Source organism: Rattus norvegicus, chromosome 8 (genome assembly GCF_021556685.1).
Source record: "Rattus norvegicus strain SHRSP/BbbUtx chromosome 8, alternate assembly SHRSP_T2T, whole genome shotgun sequence".
Lineage (NCBI taxonomy): Eukaryota > Metazoa > Chordata > Mammalia > Rodentia > Muridae > Rattus > Rattus norvegicus.
In genome coordinates this window covers 104,987,501-105,008,092 of record NC_141541.1, presented here as the reverse complement: position 1 = coordinate 105,008,092, position 20,592 = coordinate 104,987,501, and the positions used below count along the sequence as shown (strand labels likewise).

Here is a 20,592-nt window from a genome sequence, read left to right as displayed (position 1 = left end):
CTTACCTCTGCCATGGTTAAAAATGTGCTAGTATTAAGAAATGGCTACTGGCAGATAGCCACCTTCATTATCACTGTTGCTGGCTCAACATACAGCCCACACTTCCCATAGCCTTTACTATAGAACGGGTGCCCTGTGAATTCCTTCTTAATACACATGAGACATGTAACCTGTGCTTCTTGCTACTAGAAACTGCCAGAACTCAGTGTCCTTCTTCTGTCTTCCAGTTTTCTAGTAAATGAATCTGATTGGTGGAACTTAGGAACATAAACATGGCCACAAGAGACGAAAGTTAGTTTTTAGCGTTAGAGTCTCCGTAATACCGAAAGGCATACAAGTAATGTTGTACCACCAATCCACCATACCTTGTACGAGTATAAACTTGATTCTTCTTAGGTATAGAACTCAATATGTAGACAAGATTAGCCTTGAATTCAGAGATCCATTCACAAACCTCTGTTTCCTGAGTGCTAGGATTAAATGCCTTGAGTCTTTTGTTTTATAATGGCATATTTTTTAAATACCTAAAAGAGTTCTTCCACCTCTAATGAATTAAATAGTGTATTCCAAGTTTCCTCCCATTTAAATGTGCTCTGTAGATAAAAAGTCTGAATGAGGAATAAAACAAAGGCCACTTAGCCTGAGCTACAAACTGAGGCTAGGGTAGTATTTCCAGATATTAAAAAGTGGCCGGATAAAGTGGGTGTTAACAGGCAATAATTCGACTTAGTAGTGCTTAGTATTATTAGTATTCGTAAATGTTCTAGACAAAGGAAGGCCTGAGGCTAATTGTAGAAGGGTAGGGTATGAGTAAAGGAGGAGGCTTGGAAGATGGGTTATTTTGACTCAGGCATGTGATTTATATCCTAAAACGGCCTAGAAGTAGTAAGACCATCTGTGGGAAACAGAGGCTTCAGAAGTGCCGCTCTTCGCGTTCTCGGGAGCTTGTGGTGGAGTGTACGCTGCTCACTCTGCCTGCTCAGAGAGGCAGAGGTGCAGCACTGCTTTCCTGTTCTAACCGTCGCCTAATGCGCTTTATAAATAAGCAGTAATCACTATGTAGTTTAGAATTACAGTTTAAAATTCCTTATAACTGATAAACATTAGTCTGGACATTGATGAGATGAAATTTTAAAACAACTCATTTGGATGTCAATAGTAAATAGTGAAAAAATACTTAGGAAAACAGCTTTTATAAAAAGTGATGCTGGTGCATTTTTTATAGTATATGAGACTTGGGCTTTAATTTTAATTTCTAGCAATGTCAGTTTCATTGAATTCTACGGATAAATAGCCCTGTGTCCCTCTTGGGGGATAGAGTTGGTAATTATGTACACATTATGCCCCATTATTTTCTAAACAGTACTTAACATGAATAAGACAGGTAGGTGTCCTAGGGTGATCATTTAATGTTCTAAACTCTCACAGTAGATATGGAGCAGATTCATTGTAGTCATACACACACACACACACACACACACACACACACACACACACACGTACATATACAATTAGGTGTTGTATTATGGTCTCTAACGTTTGGTTTTAAAACAAATCCATTGTGTTATGTGGAGGTAAAGGAGGTTCTGAAGAAGTTTGACAACAGTGAAAATAGAATTGCTAAACGAGGCCCTGTAGGGAGAGAGGGAGACAGGGGAGAGAACACTGTGGAAGGGTGAGCTTCAGTTAAAGATTGGGAGGATTTTGATAACAGATCTTTCCTGTAGGGAACCACTTCACTTGTAAATACCATGCCATTTGAGTTAGTTTGGAAATCATTTACAAGGTGAGTGTCTCTGATTCTGATGTGCTTGAGATAAGCATAACTTGTTTATAATGTTTAAACAGTATAAGCTCATTTTTCTGGTCTCCAATAATAAATTTAACAGTAATAACTACCTTATTAGTGCTTTTCTATTGAGTCTTTTTTTCCTTCTTTCCTTTCCTTTTCTTTTTAGGCAGGGTCTCGCTATGCTCTGGTTGGCATGGAACTTGCTATGTAGACCACACTGGTCTCAAACTCAGACCCTCCTGCATCTACTTCCTAAATGCTGAGATTAATGACCTGCACTGCCTACTACACTCGGCTCTTTGGTTTTCTTAAGTTTAAATGTTATTTGTTTACTGAAATACATACACACACGTACACACACACACACACACACACACACACACATATAAAATTCTTTTTAAGTTTCTGGTAGACTTTACCACATATTGGCACTAGCAGCTGTTAGTTCTGAACTTACGGAGAAAGAACCGGAACCCCCATCAGAAGAGCTATCCGTTTGTCTGAAAGCTTACTAGGATTCTTAGGGTAATTTCCTTCACGAAGCTACCTCACTTTCTTTTAAAAATGTACTTATCTTTTTATTTGTTACATGTGTGGGGTAGGGTGGGTTGTGTGTACATACTGTGGCATGTATGTAGAGGTCAGAGGACAACTTTCGGGAGTTAGTTCATCTTGTTTTGTTCTCAAGACAGGGTCTCACTATGTAGCTCTGACTATATAGCTCTTGGAACTCACTCTGTAGACCAGGCTGGAGGATCCCTCAAACTCACAGGGATCCTCCTGCCTCTGACCCCAGTCAAAGGCATGTGCCACCATTCCCACCAGTTCATCTTGTTTTTAAAACATGATTTCTCTCTCCCTTTTTGCTTTTTGTTTTTGTTGGTTTTTTGTTTTGTTTTGTTTTCTCCTAAGACAGGGTTTCTCTGTGTAGCTCTGGTTGTCGTAGAACTCACTTTGTACATTAGCTTGGCCTCAATCTCCCAGAGTTCCACCAATCTTTGCCTCCTGAGTGCTGGGTTAAAGGCATGTACCACTACCACCTGGCTGCAGGGTTTACCTGGTATGGCCCAAGAGCTTCTGGTTGGGCCTCCGATGCCACCTCCTGTCTTACTGTAGAAATGCTGGAAATATTTACCTGCACTCCTACATTCCAGCTAGTCAGGAGTGCACACAAACGTTTTCACCCACTGAGCCTTCTTGCTGGCCCGTTCCTAACTTTCTTAGGTTTGTACATTGGTATGTAATTTCAGTGTGTAGACACTTGTGTGTCCTTTTGGTACACAGATAGCTCATGAGGCCTTCAAAGCTTGACTTACTGGGTTCCCTATTCCTTCAACAGTCATGTCGCCAGAGTTTTACTGTTTTAGATATTGGGCATTAGCAGGCTCTCAGGCCTCATGCAGGAGCTACAGAAACTCTTTAACAGTTTAGCCAGTCAGGAATGCTCTCAAGGAAACCAAACATAAGAGTATGGTAGCAGGGTCATCTGCTTTAGACAGACTAGGGAAAAGTTCTCTGTCAAGTGTCATTCGAGCTCAGTCCTGAATGATAAGAATGCATTAGCCATGTGAGGAGTAGAGAGATCCAGGAAGAAATCATAATAAACGTGACATGCCTGATGGAGGTTGGGGGGTGACCATGGGACAAACAAAAGGAGACAGAGGGATACTTTAGGGCTATGTAGATTATGATTTAGAGATTAGAGTTTATTCTCAGACAAAGATCTGGGCAGAGAGGCAACTGAGTCCAATCTGATGGAAAGGTCATGCTTGGTCATGCTATGCTCAGCGACAGAGCATCCATCTACAGTGCGTCCATGCCGGCGGTTGGCTCCGATCCCTAGTGTGGAAAAGGAAAGAGAAGACCACACGTCTTGGTAAAGAACAGGTTGGAGAGTAGAAGCAGCAGAAGAGATTACCATGCTTGCCTGAAGAAAAAGTTGCAGTGATTTGGATTTGGGTGATTCTAGTGAGGGAAAGAAGTAGTCGAATTTTAGATGGTGTCTTTTTAAAGATCTCCTGAATTTGCTAATGAATGGATTGCATAAGGGAGAGGCAGGAAGATGATGAGGAAGAAGGAAATGGTGGTAGACCACGGGAAGAGCTTGTAGAAGAGAGGATGAGATTGGTTTTTGGAACTTGTTAAGTACGAGATACCTGCTGGATATCCAGTAGCAATGGATGAAGGAAGGTCAGGCCTGCAACACAGGACTGGGGGCTCCTAGCACTGACACTGTGCACTGCAGTAGCTTGTAGAAAAGGAAGGGGTGGTCCAGAACATAGCCCTGAGACGGCCACAGCATTGAAGTGAGGAGGAGGGGAACCGTGTGGAAGACATAGAGGAAGCCAGCAATACTGTGTTGTGGGGCCAAGAGAAGGGAGCGTGCTAAATGTCCACTCTGTTAAATGATGCTGCAAGGTGTGTCTATAGTAAGAACACACTGAACGTTAGAGAACCAGTATCCACTCACGTTGCTGACCTTGACTAAAGCAGTTTCATTGTCACTTTGGAATCAGAAGCTAATTAGAGAGGGCCACAGCGTGAATAAAAAGTGAAAAAAGCAAAAAGTGACAGCTTTGACAAAGGAGGCTGGAAGTGGAGGTGTGGCAAGAGAGAAGAGGTGTAACCAAGGATGATTATTTACTTCTTTTGTCTTAATTGTGAAGTGTTGTTTATATTCTGCAGAGAGCAAGCTGGTAGAAAGGAAAATTAATGCTGATTCAGGAGAGATTAATTGCAAGAAAATTCTTGAGATGGTTCTGATGGCACAGGATGAAGAGAAACTACCCTTTCATACAGGAAGGATGCAGTGATGTAATATGACCCCATGTGTCTGTACATAGTTCCTCCAGTCTTTTTTACTTTTAAACACTTAGATTTTTTCTTATAATAAAATATTCTTTTTTATAGACTTCTTAGGGAAGGCTCACTGCTTTTTAGCTACATCCCTTAGTCTTCACTAGTCTCCCGTAGGCCCTGGACCTCTCGGATCGCTGGTTGGTTGGTTGCTTTTTTTCCTCTGTGCTCCATATTATGCCTTCTTCCAGACTGAATTCATATATAAACTTTGGGTGATATAAGTAAAAAGTTTAACATCAATTTAAACTTTTGTGCCAACAGATGAAGCAAAAAATTTATTGCCATATCTTGGACCCAACAAAATGCGGGATTGTTTCTGCACTATAAATTTGGACCAGGAAGAAGTTTATCGCACCCAGGTTGTTGAAAAGTCTTTAAGGTTGGTAGAAAAATTAGAAATTATTCGTATGATATATATTCATAGTTTTATGTATTTTCCAGATTTTTATCATCAAGTTGACCTTCTTGATTTGAAGCTAATATTTTTATTTAAAGGCTTTCTATTCTATTCTGAGTTTATTTTTTTAGATTTACAGAGTGTAAGCGTTTGAAGCGGCCTTGAATGTCAATCAGCTGAACTGGTAGCATCGGCCTCCTTAGCAGTAGTTCTGGCAAGTGGTCGTGTGGCATCCACCTAATGATGCTTTAGTCACCAAGAAGTTCACACTCCTAAGTAGTATGCTTGGTCTCTGAACTCTTCTGACTCAGAAAGTGCTTATGTTTAATTGGTTAATGATTATCAGAATGACATCTAATCATGTACCAAGGACTTGCTCAGTTCTGGGTTCTGTTTACTCCTCTGTCTATAAGAATGACATCAGTGAACTGCTTGCTTTCATGTGGCTTTTCATTGCCTTAGAAAGCACTTTTTCTTACTATCCTAGCTCTGTCCCTTAGGTTTCAAGGAACAATTTTTGTCCATCTTTTATGTGACAGTATTAAATGTTTGAAAACAACTATTATAAGTGTTCAGTGTGTTCTCTAGGGTAAATATTGCCTATTTGTTTGAGCTTCCTCAAAACACATCATTTTTTATTTCTCCAAAGAATAAGTTAGCTCAAAGTTCACACAAGTTGAAGCTAGAGAGATAGAGGGCTTTCTTGGTAAAGTACTTGCTGTGCTAATATGAGGTCAAGTGTTACATCCCCAGTCCCCATGTAAGAAAGCCAGATATAATGGTTCCCACTTACAGTCCTCAGTGCTAGGGACATGGAGGTAGGAGGGTCCCAGGACCTGCTGGCCAGCCAGTGTAGCCAAATTGTTTAACAAGAGTCCTTCTCTCAAAGAATAAGGTGGAAAATGAGTGAGAAAGTTAACTGATGTCAACCTCTGGCCTACATACAAACACACCCCCTTTCTATGCATCTGCATGTATACAAGTTACTTATTAATGTACTCTCAGAGAATAAGCCCTTGGTAGATTGTTTTTATCTTGGGACGTGTAATTATACTTTGAAAGTACTACAGCAAATTACTCTTTGCCTCCTCTGCCTTGTAGCAGTGTTTGTGTTTGCAATTTTGATATAGAACTGTGCTAAAACTATGTGTCATGATACATGATTTCACTCCCAGCACTTGGAAAGCAGAGGCTGTCAGATCTGTGTTGAGGTTGAGGCCTGCTTGGTTTATATAACAAGTCCTAGGCCAGTCTGGGATACATAATGAGAGTCTGTCTCACCAAAAAAAAAAAAAAAAAAAGTAGCCAAACCAAACTATCACCACTAAACTGCTGAAAGATAGTCTTTAGAGACAAAGCAGGGAGGATTCTGGGAGTTGATGAAACAAGCGTGTGAATGAAACAGTTGTCACAACTTGTACTTTATTCCATTGGACTTCTGGAGTCTGTTTTGGTTCTTTGTTACCCTCTCACACATACTTGCCTGTATTTTCCTTTGCCTGTATTTCCTTTCTTCTTCTTTCTTTGTCTTTTCTCCTCTTTGCCTTTCTTTCCTTTTCCTTCTCTCCTTTCTGTACAGGGCCTACCTACGTAGCCCAAGTTGGCATTGAACTCTTCCTCCTACTCCAGCTTCCAAAAGGCTGGTGTTGTAGGCAGACCCCTCTGCATGGCTTTTTGTCGTTTGGTTCTTCCAATTTTGAACTCTTAAAAGAAAAGCATGTAAAACCAGAAGTAGCCACTGCAGTGGCTCAGTGAGTGGGTAAAGGAACCAGCTGTCAGGCTTGAAACTTGAGGTCAGTGCCCAGAGCCCACATGGTGAGGAGAAGCAGCTCCCCCAAGCTGTTCTCTGATTTCACCATGTGCACCCTCCTCAAACAAACAAAAAACCAAAGGTGACTTAGTAGCCCAAAAATATTGGGAGTAATAATAACGTCAAAGATTTGTCACAAGTCATATGCCCACATGGAGTTATAATCTTGATGTTTTTCACATTCGTGCATTCAGATTCACAAATGGCCTTTTTATTTATGTTTATGAATGATGAAACCATGTCACTTAAAGCTGCATGGTTTGTCCTGTAATGAAGGAAGTTATGAAGGAAGTAAAAAGCACAGCTGGGGAGATGGCTCAGTGGTTAAGAGCACTGACTGCTCTTCCCGAGGTCCTGAGTTCAATTCCCAGCAACCACATGGTGGCTCACAACCATCTGTAATGAGATCTGATGCCCTCTTCTGGTGTGTCTGAAGACAGCTACAGTGTACTCATATACAATAAATAAATAAATCTTTTAAAAAATTTTTAAAAAAAGCACAGCTGGGATTTGAGACCAGAAATTATTTAAATTTTAGTTTGTTACAATTTTATATCACAAGGTAATCAGTGATTACAAAATTAAATAGTAATTTTGTAAATTGAGTCCATAAATTGAGTACTTACAGTTTGTAATATATAACCATAAATGAGAAAATGATACTTAACCTTTCCAGATGTTTATATAGTGGAAAAATGGTGAAACCAGTTTTCTTTATTTCTTTCCACCTTTAAAAAGAAAAGAATTTGAAAGATAATTTCAAGCTAGCTATGTCACTGCCGTAGACAGCTAAGGGCATAGCTAGCTAGACTAGATAATTCTTGGATTCTGAATACCCTCATCTTCCCTGCTAGCATAGGGCAAAATAACCTGAAGTACAATTCCTTCCTCATCCTGATTTTATTATAATGCTCTTAATACTTGTCTAAATTGTAATCAACCATTAAACTCAAAGTAACTACATTGTAGGTCTTTCTAACTTTTTCCACCTTTGGAATTTTTCCTTCATTTTTCATAACTTTGAATTATAAAAAAGAAAATACTTTAGAATTCTAAAGAGATTTAAGAGATTTTTGCTTTTAAGTATCTCTGAATCAAAGCAAATGCTTAATAATTAAGATTTCTAAAATATAAGAAAATTCAGATATTTCATAAAAGAAGATATACAAGTGTCTCAGAGACACACGAAAATAGATCCAGTTCCATTAACCATCAGGAAAATACAATTTAAAGCCATTTTTGTCACTATTAGGATGTAATCTATAACGATAGAACTTGCCCCAGTTGACTGACTGACTGTGGGGTGATTGCAAAGGGTACAGGGAAATTGCTGGGAGTTATGTGATAGGTTTTATTTTTAATTCTTTGAAAATTCCATACGTGAAAGTAATGTTTGTGAGTCATACCTACTCCATTGCCCTCCCATCTGGTTCCCATGCAAACTCTCTGATTCCTTCTAGCAAGCTCTCCTACCTTCAAGTGTTTGTGTGTGTGTATGTATGTGATCCACTGAGGTTAACTAGGGCTCCTTGCACGAGTGTAGTTAGAGCATTATTTACTGGAGCATAGGCAATGAACAAGTGGCTACTCCACTAAAGAAAATGATTTCCCCCTTTCCAGTAGCCATTTACTGCTACTGTGGCCTCCCAAGCCTCTTCTCCAACCGTGATAGATTAGTCAATAAAGCGCTTGTCTTGAAAGCATTGAGAACTTCCATTTGGATACTTAGCACCCATGTAAAAAGCCAAACACTAGTGGTGTAATCCCAGAGCTGAGGTTGTGGAGCTGGGAAGATCCTTGGGACATGCTGGCCAGTCAGTATAACCACATCAGTGACCTGCAGGTTCATCTAGAAACTCTGTGTTTTAAAAACATAAGGTAGGGCTGGAGAGATGGCTCAGCCGTTAAAGGCTAGGCTCACAACCAAAAATATAAAAACAAGGTAGAGATAGAAAAGGAGGATGCTTGGTACCTACTCCTGATCTTGATACTGATGTGCACATGGGAGTGTACACATCCACACACAGGTACACACAAATCAGATTACTGAGGCTGGGAAAACAGATCAGTCTTGTCTACAAACAAGAGGACCTGAGTTTGCTTCCACAGTACCTGTTACATCACTAGTGCTCTTTTATAGCAGTTAGAATGTGTCCAGTGTTCAGCTTAAAGGGGGAAGATGTAAAGGAATTTAATCCAGCAGCATGCCTGTTCTGGCAAGGGATCACAGCCAAAGACCTGCTAGGTCTCCATGATCTGGCTGCAATACAGACACACCCTTAGCACCTACCTTTAATCCCAAACAATGAAGATAGAGTTAATTTGTAGAAGGAAGCAGCCATGAGGAGCAGACAAAGTGACGAGTCAGAGAAAGATTTGACAGAATGGGTTAGTGATAGGATATGCCCAGCTCTTATGAGAACACCATGAGAAAGAGAGGTGACTTAAGAGAGCAGCATAGAAGGTGGGGAGAGTTCTACCAGGAGAGTTTTACAGATAGGTTGCAGATAAAAGACAGAATAAGACAGAATGAGAAGGAGCCCGAAGATTAGAACAGATTGCCAGAGTTAGTTTGAGGTCAAGCAGAGCAATTCACTCATAAGCTGAGAAGCCAGTTTGAATCAACCAGCATGGAGAGGAGTTTTGATCAGAACAGCTAAGTTGAACAAGCCAGCCAGAGTTCAGAAAGAGCTAGAAAGAGTGAGATTATTCAGCAGTAAGCCTCAGAGACAACAATTATATCTGGCAAATAAGATACATTTACATACTTACATAGCATACACAAGGCCCTAGGCTCCAACCCCTGGAGCCCACCTCCACTGCTCATAAAACTAGTTTCTTGTGACACGTTAGGGTACTATTGGGAGAATAAAGGGACTTTCTAAGATAGTAACATTATTCTATATTTTGATTGGGGTGGAAGCTACATAGGTTTGCAAATTTATCAAAGGCCACCAGCCTCCATAAGTCAGATTTGATTATATATAATTCAAAAATTACTCAGGAAAGATAACAAAAACACTTAATAGTCTATTTCTAATACACTTAAAATATTTTATATAACATTATTCATTTTAGATATTAGGTATTATTGTGAGTAATACAACTTTTTACCATTATATCTTTCTAAGATAATAATGTGAATGATTTTGTTCTTGGCTCTCATTAGGCCAACATTAGGTGAGTGTGGCCTAGGCAATTACTAGAGCTTCAGTTCACAGGACCTTCTGAAGAGCTGTATGCTTATAACTCACTTGGCACCTGAAGTCGTTTCAGTTCAGCTTGATTTGTATAGAATTTGTTTGAAACTCTGAAGAATTTTAGTTTATGATTTCATTGATGCTTATTGAAAGTGAAATTTGAATGTGATTGTATTATTGGTACCATTTTAATAGTGGTAGTAATGAATATTTAATAGCGATAATATATATTATTTAACATAATGAGCTTTCTCTTTTCTCTCTAGTCCATATTTCAGTGAAGAATTTTATTTTGAGATTCCAAGAACTTTCCAGTATTTGTCATTTTATGTTTATGATAAAAATGTTTTACAAAGAGATCTTCGTATAGGTAGGTATTATTCATAGTTATTTATAATTACAACATTAATGCTATGGTCATTCTTTCTGTAAGTAAGGAGGTGTTAAAAACTGCAGGATAATATATGTTCAACATTTCTAATCCTTTTCTCTATATTTTATGTTCATTGATTTTTTTAAATTTAAATGACATTCTGTGAACAGATCTTTGCTGGTTCCTTAGTCAAATATGATTTATGTTTCCATATTGGCTATAAATAACAAAGTCACCTTTGATGTTTGCTTATTTTTAAAGTAAAAACCATCAGGCTTGGCAGTTCACTCTTGTACCAAGAGACTGTAGCAGAAGGGCTGTATCCATTTCAGGCTCTCAGGTCAGAGAGTCAGACTTCCCATCCAGAAAAAAAGAAAACCAAGCAAATATTCTTATTAAAAAGCAAATACTAATTTTAAGAAAAACAGTTTGTAGTTAAAAAGCATAGTGCATAAGCAGATAATTTGCTTCTGAAGTGTTGCGCCCAGGGCCTGGGTTGTCTTTTGGGAAGATGGTTGTGACAGGTGTATTTCCTGTGATCTGAAAGATGCAGTAGGAAAGATTCATTCTGTGTAGCTCTTAGGCACATGCTTGGTTAAATAGTCTCAGGTTGAGGCAACGTGGAAATTGAATCACTATTTGTAACTGACCATTACGCTTTATAGAATGTGTGCTTGAATTGTTCAAAGGAATAAGGTTCCAAATAAAAAATTTTAAAACTCTTCTTTTTAAAATTGAGGACTTGGTTTGCTCTGTGTGCGTGTGTGCATGCGTGTGTGTGTGTGTCTGTGTCTGTGTCTGTCTGTCTGTCTATCTGTGTGTCTGTATGGATACACATGTAGGACAACTTCATATACATATAAATGAATGAATGAATATATATAAGGATGAAACATTATATTTTGTCTCCCTCTCTCCCACACGCACCTCACCCAGACTGGCTTTAAAACTCCCCTGCTTCAGTACCATGAGCACTGAGATTATAAGCATGTGCCACACCTGGCTGGCTTAGTAAATCCTCCTAAGATTACATGCTAGTGCAATTGCAAAGTGCTTTTGTACTGTGTATGAACTCCTAACAACAAGAAGAAACTAGAAGTATTACTATATAAATTTAAGATGTTAAAAGCTGTATGCTAGTTATTCTCTATGCCTTTCTTGGGATAAAGGATAACAAAGATAACTTAAAAATCTGTAAAATGGGCTGAAGAGATGGCTTAGTGGTTAAGAGCACTGACTGCTCTTCCAGAGGTCCTGAGTTCAATTCCCAGCAAGCACATGGTGGCTCACAACCATCTATAATGAGGTCTAATGCCTTCTTCTGGTGTGTCTGAAGACAGCTACAGTGTATTTATATATAATAAGTAAATAAATAAATAAATAAATCTTTTTTAAAAATCTGTAAAATGAAAGGAATGGCTAGAAGATAAGAACTTCAGCTATAGGGCTTGTGTGCGTGTTTGTATGTACATCTATAGTGTCTGTATGTCCGTGTGTGTGTGTGTGTGTGTGTGTGTGTGTGTGTGTGTGTGTGTACATATATGAATTTTTTAAGTGCCAAGCTCTTGGTCATTCCCTTAAAATTTACTTTAATGTAGCACTAGTGAAAATGGAACAATGCTTATCTCACATTACTGCCATACTAAATGGAAATACTTCATTATTTGTATCCTCAGCCATTCCTGATACATTGATTTGTTAGTAATTTTTTTTGCAATCAATGATGAAACATATCAAGAAATTTATATAATTTGATTTTCAATCTAAATTCCTTAGGCAATATAAGGAATATTTGCTGCTTTTAGTTAATGCCTATATTCTGTATTGGCTATCAGTGTGCATATTCAGTTTTAGAATAAATTCAGTTTTCCCTTCATTTCTCATCTTAAAATTCAATTAAAAAAAACACTTAAGTACATTTTTCTAGTGTCACTTTCTACAATTCTAGCTGTCACCCAAAGAATTTTTACTTTTATTGTAGATTTCACTCAAAATATTTAAAAGAAAACAGATTTGTAGGTTTAAAGCTTTATGTGTTTTTTTTTTTTCTTTTTTTTTTCTTTTTTTTTTTTTTCGGAGCTGGGGACCGAACCCAGGGCCTTCCGCTTGCTAGGCAAGCGCTCTACCACTGAGCTAAATCCCCAACCCCAGCTTTATGTGTTTTCAATTTTGTGTGTTAATAGACTGATTGGATTTTCAGTCTCTTGATGACATTGCTACAGTTGCCATTTTAAGGCAAATCTGGTTCTGTACTTTAACATTTGTTACTTAAATTGTACATCTGTAGTTTGAGTTTCAAGTTATAATTGTAGAGATAAACATATGTTTAAAAAAGTTTAAGTAACAACTTTATTAAGGTGTAAGTTAGATACCATAAAATTTCTTGTTTTAAAGTGTATTACATTTAAAACTTATTTTTAATGGCTTAAAGCAAGGATCGTTTTATATATACACTACACACACACTCACATACACACACATACAGACATCCGAGCAAAACATGAGAAAATAGATAAGATTTTAGAAATCCTGGTTAAAGAATATAGAAGTTTTGTATACTGTTCTTAGCAGCTGTTTTCCATACTTGAAAATCTTTCTTTCTTTATTCTTTTTATTTTTTTTTAAGACAGGGCCTTTCTTTATAGCCCTGGCTATTTTAATACATACCATGTAGACCAAGCTGGTCTTGTGCTGGGATTATCAAGATAAAATATTTGTGAAATTTGAAAGAACACAGTGTGGTTTTTAGTATAGTCTACAATTGTTTAATCACTACCTGCTTCCAGGAAAAAAATACATACATACATACATACATACATACATACATACATACACACACACACATACGTACATACATACGTACATATATATACACATACGTACATACGTATGTTCTGTTTGTTTTTCTCTCTTTTCATTTGATATCTTCAAGTTGATAGCTTCACATAAAAATTTCTTTACAATTTCTAATGTTTTCAACTGTTGAACTAAAAGTAAGATTATGTTGTAAGACATAACATATAGTTGGGATACTTAAAAGAAAATTATTTTTTAAACAAGGAAAGAAGTGAATTACTTTTAAACTACCACATATCTCCTTTGTGGGAGCTTTTGTGCAGACTTTGAATGGTTAGTCATATGCAAAACTATGCTTGCATTGAGGAAGGAAGTGTTTTGCACCAGCAGGCTAAATACTTCATTTGAAGATCATTTGTTTCTTCCTTCCTTTCATACTTTTTGTTCATGGTACATCATCTTTGCCTGAGAGACATAAACACTTTAGAGTGCAACCTTATTGGTTAAGGAATATGAATTGAAGCAGTATAGCTAGCTTGATGATGATTTGATAAAATGATCTTTTAGGTACTTTTTCCTTCTGTTAGTAATAGGTGATCCTGGTTGCCTTTTCACTTAATTGGAGCTTCTGACTTCTTATTAAAAGCAGATGTTGTTACTGCTCAAAATTACCCAGCACATCCACAGGGTAACAACCTGGAAAACTATATTGCATTGCCCTTTACATTTTGGGTTTTGTCCTGAATATTAATCTGAGGAAGTGCTAACATACTGTAATTACATTAAACTCCAACTGAGTTTGTCATTTTGAATCATTCTGATTCAGAATGACCCACAAAAGGGTCTTTCAATGAGCAAGCAGAAATAAGATTTCTTCTTTAAGGTATAAAGAGAAAACAAACGTTATAATTTTTAAATTCTGTAATCTCAGCACTCAGAAGACTAAAGCAGAAGGATTACCATGAGTTCAAGTCTATCTTGGGCTAAAGTACCAGACCAGCCAGGGCTACATAGCAACATCCAGTTTCAAACAAAAAAGGAGTAATGGTGAATTTTTATATCAACAGATACAAATTATTCTAAAGTATTTTCTGTAAGATATAACAATGCTTGTGAACATAAGTTTATATAAAATACAATTTCTCATAATTTATTTTCTGTAGGAAAAGTAGCCATCAAAAAAGAAGACTTGTGCAGTCATAGTGGTAAAGAAACTTGGTTTTCATTGCAGCCTATTGACTCAAATTCAGAAGTTCAGGTGAGTTAAATAATATAAGAGATTATAACATACAGAAAACCAACTAATTATACTAGTTTATACTGTTAGAACTTGTTATACCTTACTTTAGGTTCTAATACCAAACATAGACTTGTAAGTAATAGAGAGCTGGAAGGAAATGGCTTTTCCATTTGGATATTTATTTTTAAAAACAGTATGAACGGTGGGATAGCTTACTGGGTAAGGGTGCTTGCTACCGAGCCTGCTGACCTTGTTCAATTCCCAAAAGCCCTGGAAAGGCAGAAAGTGAGAACCAACTCTCACCTCTAACCTTCATACATGTGCATGGCACTTGTACTCATACACATACATGTATTTACATGTGTCCATATAGGAACTAACCACAAAATAAACTCTTGTTTGGATGCTTTTATTCCACTTCTAATAAACTAAACTTGGGGAAAAATATTAATTATTTAAACCATGCCAGAATCTGCATTGCACAGCTTTCTTCATTCCTACCTCCCCTCCTGTCCACCTCCTTATTTGAAGGGGTATCATTATGCTTGTTAATCTGTTCTTTTTTTTTTTTCCTCTTGCCAAAATAAAAGGCCTTGTATAAATTCTATCTGTGAACACAAATACATTGTTAGCCAGAAATGTATTATTGAAGTTTCTAAAAAGCTTAAGTCTCTATGACATAGAAATTATTTCTAAGGGAATCTTTTCTTTCTTTTCTTTTCTTTCTGTAATCTTATTTATTAAATATGGTAATGATTGTGAAACCATTTGCAAGGGCATAACTGCAAGCAGGATTCTTTGTCTCTTAAGCAGGCTATAATTTGCTGCTAAGAATCAGAAGTTTAAGACAAGGAGAAAAAAGCATACCCACAGATACTTTGCAAATAAAGTATGTCTTCATTTCTTCATAACCTTTTATGTAATCTCTGATTAAATTTTTAAAAAAATTAAGTATTGTGTGCTAAAATCCCTTCTTAAATACAGAATATAGCCAAATACTTTATCTGTTTTACCTACCCCATTTTAATCTTCTTTCTCTCACTTTGACCATAAGTATCATTCAGTTCTCAGCAATTCAGCTTGGCAATGCCAAGGAGACGCGAAGTGTGGAAGTAGAGTGAGCTGATGGTGTTTTTATAAGCTCACTTTAATGAGCTTGAGCTTCATGTCTGTGCATGGATTGAGAATACTTTAAAACTTAAATTTTGAGCTGGGTTGTAGCTCAATTGGTAGAGTATTTGGCTAACATGTACAAAGCCCTGAGTGCCATCCCCAGTACTGTTGGTATCAGGAATTGCCTTTACCTCCAACAGTGACATCATTTGGTCACTGTTGCCATGGCAACGGCCATACATTCCCAGTATTCCTTTAGTTTAGTTCCCACCTCCACCTGGGTGTAGTTTCTTGCCACATTCCAAATAAAAAGCAGACTTCTTCTGCCCTCCTCTTTCTCTTCTTTCTCTCACCCCTTGCCTCGTCTCATACTCCCATTAAATCTCTCCACATGGAACCGTGTTGGTTTGGTGTGCTCTGTCTGGACAGGCGCGAGCGATATACGAGATTTTAACAACAAATGTCTGTGCAAATTTGTAATCTCAGCACCTAGGAAGTGAAGCAGGCTTTTAAAGCCAACCAAGCTGCATAAACTCTTGTCTTTAAACAAATAAACAAACAAAAACCTGTTAGCTTTTATTCAAATGTAAATTTATTACAGCTGCTCAGTGGGTGGTGCCCTACTTAGGGTTTCTGCCGCTGCAGTGAAACACCGCGGCCAACGTCAAGTTAAGGAGGAAGGGTTTATTTATCCTACACTTCAGTTTCCAAAAATCAAGTCAGGACTGGAATGCACAAAGGGCGGGAGCCTGGAGACAGGAGCTGATTGCAGAGACCGTGCAGGAGGAGTGCTACTTACTGGCTTGTCCCTTGTGGCTTGTTTGCAAGTCCCTCTACTTTCTTACAGAACCAGGAATGGCACCCCCCACAATGCTCTGGGCCTTCCCTTGTCAGTCACTGAGAAAATGCCCTACGTCTGGAGTTCATGGAGGCATTTTCTCAGTTTAAGTTTCCTCTTTTCAAATAATTCTAGTGTGTGTCAAGTTGACATAAAACTAGCCAACACAGGTAGCTTTCTAATACAGCTTTACCAGATTATCCATTTTTGTTTTTTTGACACGTGATTTAATACATTTTCTATTTACCACCTACATGAAATCCAGTGTGGTGTTAACTGAGGATGCTGCTCATGTGTCCTTGAGCTCGGCTTTGCTCTTACAAAGGCACAAACCTCTGACCCCACTAATCTTTCCGGATTTGAACAAAAGGAGAGATAAGAAGAGTCTTTTGAGATTTTGATCTGAAATGAAATTAGAAGATCCATTACAGTTTTTTTATTTATTAAGTACATTCTTAATGACCAACATCGATTTTCTGGAGGATTTAAGAATTTGGTTCTGAAAATGTAGAACTCTACGTGTTTCTTGTGTAAATCTTGGAGAAGACACCAGAAACTAATACTGTGGCACAAGCTTTTATTTGACAGTGTTCATATAAAACCATCACCTCTGGACCCTAAAATACTTAAAGTAGCATTTACGTTTTATATATAGTATTGGCATTTTAAACTTTAGTACTGTTTGCTTTCGTGAGCATTAGTCATAGCCTTTCCAGAACTTTTATCTTAAATGGTAATTAGTAAGATTTATCCACTACTTAAAATAGATTTTAAAAGAATGCTGTAGGAGGTAGGAGGGAAGATAAAACCTTTCAGGGTAATATGCCATCATTGGGAATATTATTATCTAGCCACAAACAGTCTGAAAATACCACACTAGCCTTGTGAGTATAAAAGATATGAAAACCACTCACAACACAGAGGCTACTCAGTTATTGTTTATCCTGAATAAGTTTTATAACCGTTTTAAAGACATGAAAAAATAAAAATAGATGACAATATAGGAAGCAATGAGATTACATTTAGCCAGGACTCAATCTAATGATTACTTTTAGTAATTATAAAAGTATGTACCAAGTAGAGTAGTTAGTATGAATTACATTATCTCATTTAAGGTCCATAGTAGCACTATGAGGTAGGTAGCCTCATTTTACAGATGATTTTAATAGGATTAAAGGGTGCAGTGACTTATTTAGTCATAGAAACTGATTCCATTTGAGATGTGTCTAACTCCTAATCACAGCACTGTCCTGCCTTTCAGTGATGTGTACTCTTAGTCATAAAAAGAACTCAACAGGTTAGAATCGCTCAGGTAGTATCAAAACATAAGAACAGAAGCCTATCCAAACTACTGGGCAAGGGAGATGCATTAGAAAGTGCCTACGGAGCTTTTTAAAGTCAAATTACAGGAGTTTCCCTGGGAATTCGAGCTACACAGTTACTGGACATTTGCAGGTACTGCATGTTAATTGGCAGTTAGGTTCTGACAGTAGCATACAAGATGAAAATTCATTTAAGTTAAAAATGATTCTCAAGTGCCGTTAAGTCCTCATAAGATAGTTGACTGCCACAGAGAACATTAGGTTTTGTCCCGGGCTTTGATGAGCAAAAGCTGTGTGGTGTCATTAGCATTAGGCCCCAAGTCTGCAGTAATGCGTAGTGGAAGGCAGGTGTGAACTGACCCCGCTGATCGATTTCTACCATGTTGATGGCTTTTTAACCTTTCACTTGGAAAATGCATAGTTAATGTTTTCTTCTTTCACTCTCTTTTAAATAACTATATACTTAAAAAATAAAGAGTGTAACGGTTTATTAGTTGAACCACTGGCACCCACAGCACCTGCCCAAGAGCTCTCTGGATTCATGAATAAAAGACAAAAACGCCAGTTAATTTTGGTATGCTTTGACTAGCTCATGGCTGTGCACTTCTAAACCTCCCTGTGGCTAGCAAACACTCCCCTCTGCTATTCTGAGTTAACAGCTTTTAAAATCTGTATTGTATCTCTGCTACCCCAGACCCTATCGGGGAAGTGTCCCCTCGGGCTACTTTCGAGATTCTTAACAAACTGGCGGGCCTTTAAGTTTCTTTCATCTTTTTGCTTTCCCATCATAGCGACTCCCGGTCTCTCCCCTCTCCTTTGGTTCCTTGCCCACACAATCTAAAAGTCCAGCCCTGTCACCCTGTCCAGCCATTGGCTCTATGGCAGCTCTTTATTATCAATCGAAGCCAGCTGGGGGCAGGGGCCCTCAGGTCTGGAAGCACCACCTTTGGGAGCTAAAATAAAACAAAGCATTAGAACCAATTCCCAACAAAAGAGGGAAAAAGATTCTGGATGTGTATGAGGGGAGTTGGTTGGGATTACAAGTGCACTACTACAACCGTCTTCGTTAAAAATTCTCTTTTTTGAGATTATAATATATTTATATTATTCCCCCTTTCCTCCTTCCAAGCCCTCCCATATATCCCTCATTCTTATTTTTCAAATTTATGACTTTTCTTTTCATTAAATGTTGTTAGGGGTGTGTATGTGTACACAGATGCATATATTCTTTTTTTTTCTTTTCTTTTCTTTTTTTTTTTTTTTTTTTTTTGGAGCTGAAACCAAACCCAGGGCCTTGCGCTTGCTAGGCAAGCACTCTACCACCGAGCTAAATCCCCAACCCCATATGCATATATTCTTAACATAACTACAACCTACTTAATCTGTATAATTCTAGGCTGACAGTTTGGTATCAGAAAACCGATTGGTGTAATCTTCCCTGGGTAACTGTTTCCCTGCCAGGGTTGGGGCCTCCTGGGCTGCTTCACCTTGTTGTCATCCTTGTTCTGCTTATATTTAGGCAGTCATTTCTGTGAAGCTTCATGGGTGTACCTTCTGACATTACATAATTTCATAGCAAACCCCCTGATACGCTGGCTCTCACAGTCTTTCCTCCCCTCTCCCCCTTTCTCAATGGCCCCTGAGCCTTACTTAGTGCAGGAGCTTTGCTGTGTTGGAGAATCTGTTGGGCCTGGCTTCACAGCTCTGCATTTTGTTGGCTGTGGTTTTCTTTAATGCTCTTAGTCTGCTGTAAAGAGAAGTTTCCTTGGTGTACTGGATGAGGATATAAGGACAAATACTTAGAATGTATTAGATACTCATCTTTTTATACACATGTTTTCCTGGGTAGCTGGTGGGAGTTAAACTCATCCTCATGTATATGTGGTAGACACTTTAATAATTGAGCTATCTCCTCATTTAATGATTTTTAAAGATTTTACCCATAATAAGAGTACACATCTCTTCCTTTGTTTCTTTCTGTGAATTTACTCTCTTAGTGACTCTTTTAAAATGCTATATTCATCTTTAAGTCTCTGTGTCCACATAGCTTCCTCATCCTCAAAGATCTGACTCACAATTTACAGAGAGAAGTTGGCTAAATTTGGGTCACTGTCCACAAAAGTCTAACGTGGTTGGAGGGAACATTGCAGGGCAGTACATTCTGGAGTTTGGTTAGGCCTATTTGTTTAGAGGATGAAGGGGATGAAATTATTAGTATCTTTATCTCAGAGAGGAAGCAGTTTAATTATCTGTCATTACCACTAATTAGTATTTGTAACTCAGACTGATTTGTTGCTGGAAGATCACTTATGAAATGAAGATCACAGTATAAAGGGTCATCTGTCTGTAAAGACACAGGAAGTGACATGCATAAATGTGGTTCACTGCTCAAATGAGAAGATCCGACTAATAACTAGTACTTTATACCAAGTCAATTGACATATTACCTTAACTTTTTACTTTATCACTTTCTTATTGAAGTTATTATTTTCTTTTCAGAAGCTCATGATAGCAGTATTTAATGAGTGCATTTTCTACCTTTTTGGACAGAATTTTAATAAAAAATAGTTTATGTGCCTGGATGTTTTGCCTACATGTATGTGTGGACAGCATGTATGCCTAGTGCCTGTGAGAGCCAGGGGGTTTCGACCCCTAAAACGGGTTTCAGACAGTTGTGAAATGCCTTGGGGGTGCTGAAAATTGAACACAGGTCCTCTGCAAAAGCAGTCAGTGTTCCTTATCACTGAATCATGTCTTCAGCTCCTTGACAGAGTTTTTAAAAATAATTATTTTATGTGTATGTGTCTGTACTTGAGTGTGTTATAGGCAGCACATGTATGCAAAGCCCACGA

General features: G+C 37.9%; 1 protein-coding gene across 2 annotated transcripts in view; it reads left to right on the top strand.

Annotated features, from left to right (window-relative positions):
- Rasa2 (RAS p21 protein activator 2) overlaps nt 1–20,592 on the top strand; it is a 119,031-nt gene that overhangs the window by 20,942 nt on the left and 77,497 nt on the right. For both annotated transcript variants that reach the window (XM_087560558.1, NM_001105724.1), the window contains 3 exon segments: nt 4,913–5,030; nt 10,325–10,428; nt 14,391–14,485. In XM_087560558.1, coding sequence (XP_087416684.1) covers nt 4,954–5,030; nt 10,325–10,428; nt 14,391–14,485 — 276 coding nt within the window. In that variant the 5' untranslated portion in view covers nt 4,913–4,953.